This window comes from Pogoniulus pusillus, unplaced genomic scaffold (assembly GCF_015220805.1).
Source record: "Pogoniulus pusillus isolate bPogPus1 unplaced genomic scaffold, bPogPus1.pri scaffold_62_arrow_ctg1, whole genome shotgun sequence".
In the NCBI taxonomy this organism is placed as follows: Eukaryota; Metazoa; Chordata; class Aves; order Piciformes; family Lybiidae; genus Pogoniulus; species Pogoniulus pusillus.
In genome coordinates, this window is record NW_026974712.1 from 514,616 (window position 1) to 520,615 (window position 6,000).

At 50.5% G+C, this 6,000-nt stretch overlaps 1 protein-coding gene across 1 annotated transcript; it reads left to right on the plus strand.

The window, feature by feature from the left end:
* The first annotated feature begins 4,981 nt into the window (after positions 1-4,981).
* On the plus strand, positions 4,982-5,614 carry LOC135174370 (zinc finger protein 79-like). The gene has a single exon (XM_064141640.1). It carries the CDS (start codon positions 4,982-4,984, stop codon positions 5,612-5,614), a length of 633 nt encoding a protein of 210 aa, XP_063997710.1.
* The last annotated feature ends 386 nt before the right edge of the window (positions 5,615-6,000 follow it).

A 6,000-nucleotide genomic window follows, 5' to 3' on the forward strand; every position in this document is an offset into this window, starting at 1 on the left:
TCAGGAACTCAGCCCATGGACGTTGAGGCTATGGTTGGGATCTACCAGCTTCAGGGGAAAGCAGACAGTCTCTGAACTTGTTCTCCTGGCTTCTTCTGGCATGACCTTCAGGTGCAGAGGCAGGATGCTGTACAGTCTCAGCACGGTGTCACACTGGCCGTATGGGCCGAATCATGTGCATACAATCCAGGGTCTGCTCCTGGTAATTCGTGGCAGTGGAGTTTACCAGGCAGTGATAAGGCAGCAGGCGTGCAATAAGATGCACAGCTGCACGGGAGACTGATCTCCATAGAGAATAGCAGCAAGCAGTGAAGCAAAAGCAAGCGAGCAAGCAGGCAGGCAAGCTGGCAGGCATAAGCACTTTGTTTACCTGTGTACCTCCTACTTATCAAATGTGGGCCGAGATTAGTGGCCTCTTGGCCACCAGAATGACCAATCAGCTTGGCAGTTAACCAAAGCATACTGTAATAGGCAAAGGCCACAGGCCTGGACCTCCCAAATATGGGGATAGCATGGGCCTTGCACCCGGTAAGCCATGAGCTAGGCATATGGACTTACACAACTGCATTACACAACCTGGGCCCTGGGCAGGCCAGACTTTATGGCACCAGGTCTGTTGTGCCACTTTTGTGTTCATTAATGTGTTTACCTCTGGTGTGGGCAGAAAAACATGTCCAGGCAAGGCAAAGCATGTATAAGCCTATTTTGGGCCTATGGGCCCTCCACGACAACTGCTAAGAGAAAGCTGACAGAAATGGGCAGGCAGAGAGGGAAAAAAACCCTCTGGAATGAGGTTGCCTGTTGCTGAGGGTGTCAGGTGCTGAAGGTGTCAGGTTTGGCCAGGAGTCAGCAACTTCTCTGGCATCACAGTGAGTGCTGAAGAGGTTTTGCAAGAAGCTGACCAAGTCCCTTCCCCATTTCCTGCATCTCCAGAGAGCAGGAACATCTGTTCCTGTGTGTCCTCAGGGCTTCTCTGACCTTCTGTTGAGTGGCCAGCACAGAGCTGGCCCTGAGCTGGGCCCTGCTGGAAGGACTTGCCTGCAGGGCAGAGCTAAGCCAGAGTGAGTGATGTGGGGTCTGTGAGCAGGGCCAGGGAGGAGACCTGGGATCAGAGCAACATCTGGCAAATGCAGCTGTAGACAGCAGAGTCAGGGCAAGCAGTGGGAGTAGCCTACAGCCAAGGTCTAGGAGAGGCTGGCTGGAGGCAGCTGTCCTGTGGTGCTGCCCTGCAGCTGGGGGTTGTGTGCTGGGCAAGGAGCTGAGTCTGCACTTCTTCAGCCCTCCTGTCTTCAGCAACCCTGCCTGGCTGCTGTGCCCATGGTGCTGGGCTTGGGAGCTGCTTGCACCAAGACCCAGTTCTGCTGCATGATCCTGGGCAGTGCTGAGCTTGCAGGTCAGTCCTCTCCTCTGAGGCCTTTGTTTCATTCTGGCAGGGGCTGTGTCCTATCTCCATCAGCCCTGTCCCTCTGTGCTGAGGAAGAGCAGAGTTTGCAGAGCTGCCCCTTGGAAGAGCCCAGCAGGTAAAGATCACAGACAGGGACAACAGCATGATCCCACCCTGTTGTTGATCCATGTGGTACATCCCAACCCCCTGCAGACCCTCTGTTGGGGAGGGGAAAATAATTGATGCAAGATGATACTTTCCAAAATTAATATTATTAATGTTGATATTCAGAGCTCATCATGCCCAACCACTAATTTTAATAATATTTCAGTTCTTACATGGTCATGGAAACATTCTGTGGATAATACCTAGATCTAGCAATAACCAGCAAAATGTATAAACATTAATTGAACTGGAAGAGAAGGTTCCGTGGTCAGATGCTGCTTGCAGTCAGTATGCTGCTTGCCCAGCAGCTGGGCTCAAGCTCTTTCTGCTCTATGGCAGAAGGCAGTAGAGAATTACAAAGAGGCATTTAAGCATTTACTCACAAATTATTATTACCCACTCATGGGGGCTAGCCACAGTCCAGGCAGTACTCCAGTGTGAAACCACTGCTTCATGTCCTATCCCCACAGGCCCTTCTGGACAGTCCCTGTCCAGCCTGCCTGCAGGTCCCCTTCAGAAGTTGAGATGCAGCTCTGGGGTCTCCCTGGAGCCTTCTTTTCTGCAGACTGAGCAGCCCCAGCTCTCCCAGCCTGTCTTTCTAGGAGAGGTGCCGGTGGTGAATCAGAACCAGAGCTCCGTCTGTGTTGGGCTTTGTTTCACCTGTCTGTGACAGCCTGGGGAAGTTGTTGGTGTGCTCCAGACTGCCTCAGGTGTGTAGACAGAGCTCCTTGATTGCTTACTGACAAGGCTGAGATCTTTTCTACAGCTGACAAGTCAAATGGTGTCTGCACTGCCTCTGCTGAAATGGCTTTGTCCTGTGTTTTCCAGTGCCGAGTAGCTCTCTTCGAGATCTCTGTGGGTGCAATTGGGAGCTGAGGGCAGTTTAATGCAGGCAGGAGAGTTGTGGAGGGGAAATTAATTAATGCAAGATGATATTTCCAAAATCAATATTGTTTATTAATTTTGCTATTCAGAACTCTCACTACCCCCAACCACTAATTTTAATATTATTTTGGTTCTTACACAGTTATGGAAACATTCTATGGATAATATCTACAGCTAATAGAACCAGCAAAATATATAAGCATGAATTGAACTGGAAGAGACTATTCCTGTGGTCAAATTCTGTGTGAGGCCAATATGCCATTTGCCCGGTGATGGGCACAAGCTCTTTCTGCTATGGCAGAAGGCAATAGAGAATTGGAGAGGCATTTAAGCATTTACTCACAGATTCTTATTATTACGCTCATGGGGCCTAGCCACACTCCAGACAGTTCCCAAATGCTTTCAGGGGACTCTGTCTTGTTGGATGTTGAGTTTTGAATCTTCCTGGCTTCTGGGGAAAGGATGCCAACAACCTCTGACCTTGTCTCCTGGCTTCTTCTGGGCGATCTGTATATATGTCCAGGAATTCTAGGCAGGACCTTCAGGTGCAGAGGCAGATGTGGTGCAGTCTCAGCACGATGTCACGCTGGCCACACAGGCCAATCGCATGCAGACATCCAGGGTCTGGTCCTGGTAACTCACAGCAGTGGAGTTTAGCAGGCAAGCAATAAGGCAGTGTGCAATAGCAGCAGGGCTGGGCACAGCAGGGAGAGCACGGCAAAGAGCAGGGAAGCAAAAGCAGGTTGTTCACCTGCATATCTCCTTTTGTCAATGTGGGCCGAGATTCATTGCCCTTTGGACACAAGGATAGCCAATCAAGATGGCAGTTAGCCAAACCATACCATATTAGGCAAAGCCACAGGCTCTCTTTTCCCTAATTTGGGAAAAACACAGGCCTTGCACTAGGCAGGCACAAACTAAGTGTATGTACCTTACACAGGACCCTGGGCAGGCCAGACTCAGTGACTCCAGGTTCTTTTGTGTCCATTTCCCATGCTTGCCTCTCTGATGGAGCAGAAAAGCATGCCTAAGCATGGCAAGACATGTATAAGCCTATTTTGGGCCTATGAGGCCTACCACAACACCCTCCTACCCGACACATTTCACTGCCATTGGGGCTCTGAGGGACATAATCTGCTGTGGGAGTCTGGGGGGCCTTCTGCAGAAGGAGGTTGTGTTTGGGGTTGCAGTGTTGTGATGGTTTGGGTGTTCCCCACCCCCCACACTTTGGAAATCACCCAGACTAGACTCAGCTCTGGAAATATGAATGAAGCTTCTATTTACAGCTAGCACAATATACAAGCAGGTATTTACAGTATATACAGAAATATACAAAAATATACAAGGTAAAAGGTAATACAGAAACACAACTCCCCTCCCAGAAACCTGAGTCCCCAGGAGGGGCTCTCAACCACCCCTTCACTTTCCCCCTACCCCTCTCAACCTCACCCCAGTCCTAAGGAAGAATAGAGGTTCGGCCAAGAGGTGAAGAAGCAAAGGCGGGTTAGGCCAAATGGAAGGTGAGGTTAGGGAGGACGATGTTGCTCAGCCAGCAGCCCAAACGAGAGTGAGAGAAAATGGTGAGAGTGTTATCTAATGTTTTAATTTCTTCTTTCCAAACTCCTTAGCGAGACTCTGAGGGAAGTAGACATCACCATTGTTTTCCTTTCACAGTGATCCTTTCACAGTGATCTAGTTCTTCTCACCAAAACTTTCTACCCTGCTTCAAGCAAGCACAGATATGCAGTGTGATCAGGAAAGTTTTGGAATTTGTTTGGTCTTCCTGAGTTAGCACTGCTGCCTCTTGTCTGAACCAGGAGAGATCAAAGAGCACAGCCTGAGGCAGGAACCTACCTGCCAACAGCACAGGGCTGGCAAACAGGGGGGATGGGAGTGCTCCATAAGGACCAGGATGTCTCAGTCTCCCCAGCATTGACATCTGGGATCTCAGCACAGGTATTAGAAATCTGACCTCACATCGTGGCAAGAAATGGGGGTTTGAGGGCCACTCTCCATTTTTTGCCCCTTACTGAATGTTGGTTATTAGGAGGTGTCAGATGTAAGAGGCTGTACTGATCCAGGCAGGATGTCAGGGTTTGAGCTGCTGGGGTCTAGTGCTTCCATCTTCCGTAGGTAACAGCAGTGACCTCTTCCCCCACCAGCATGGCCTCACAGAATGACCCAGACAAGAGCTGGGACAAGAAGCACCCAAAGAACAAGCTGGCAAAGTGCAGCCCCAAGGAAGAGGAGGAGAAAGAGGGCAAGACAGAGGATGACAACCATAAGAGGAATGATGACTATAATGATGAAGGGAATGATGAGGGTGAAGATGACCAGAATAAGGAAGAACAGGAGGAGGATGGGTACCTGGCAGCCCCCTCTGTGCCATTCAAGCAGCTGATTCAGTGCCCTGGTTGTGGGCAGAGCTTTCCACCTGGGTCAGAGCCAGTGAAGCACCACTGCCTCCACCCTGGCACACAGCCCTTCATCTGTGGTGCCTGTGGCAAGAGCCTCAAAACGAGCTCCAGCCTCATTGACCACCACCGAATGCACACTGGCGAGAAGCCTTTCAGCTGTACTGACTGTGGCAAGAGCTTCACACAGCATTCAGACCTCAATAACCACCACCAATCCCACACCATTGAGAAGCCCTTCAGCTGTGCTGACTGCGGCCAGAGCTTCAGAAAACACTCCAACCTCGTTGCCCACTGCCGATCCCACACCGGTGAGAGACCTTTCAGCTGTGCTGACTGCAGCAAGAGTTTCACTCAGAAGTCTGCACTCACCAGGCACTGCAGTGTTCACACCACCGAGAAGTCCTTCAGCTGCAGGGACTGCGGCAAGAGCTTCAAACACAGCTACTATCTCACTATCCACCACCGCATCCACACCAGAGAGAAGCTGTTCCCTTGTGCAGAGTGTGGCAAGACCTTTACCACGAGCTCCAAATTCATCCAGCACAGACTCCTCCACAGTGGTGAGAAACCCTACAGCTGCGCCCACTGTGGCAAGAGCTTCAGTCAGAGCTATAGCCTCACCCAGCATCACCGCACCCACACTGGTGAGAAGCCCTACAGCTGTGCTGACTGTAACAAAAGTTTCACTACGAAGTCCAACCTCACCAAGCACCGTTATGTCCACAGTGGTGAGAAGCCCACACTGCAGGGAGGGCACAAGTAGACTCATCCCAGGTTTTTTGGGGTAATTGTGAACCCCCTGACAGGGCCTTTCTAGCAGATTAAACCAAAACTGACTCTCTCACCTGCATTTCTCAGAGGCTGACAGCCCCAGCAGGAACAAACACCTCCTGCCTGCCCTTCCAAACACCAAATAGTGCCAATGAAAATAATTATGGTGATGAGTTGGCACGGCTGCAGCTGCCATTTGAGCTGGGCTGAGATTTGCCAGGATTTGTCTATTCTTTGTTTCCCCCTGGGGTAAAACCCCTCTGTCCAGTGCCCAGTTGTGTCAATAACAGCCAAAGTTTTCCAAATCCTGTCTTTCTGCTTTTATTTTACACATTCCTGCCCACAATGCTCCAGCTGGGGGCATTTGTTCCCTAGGAA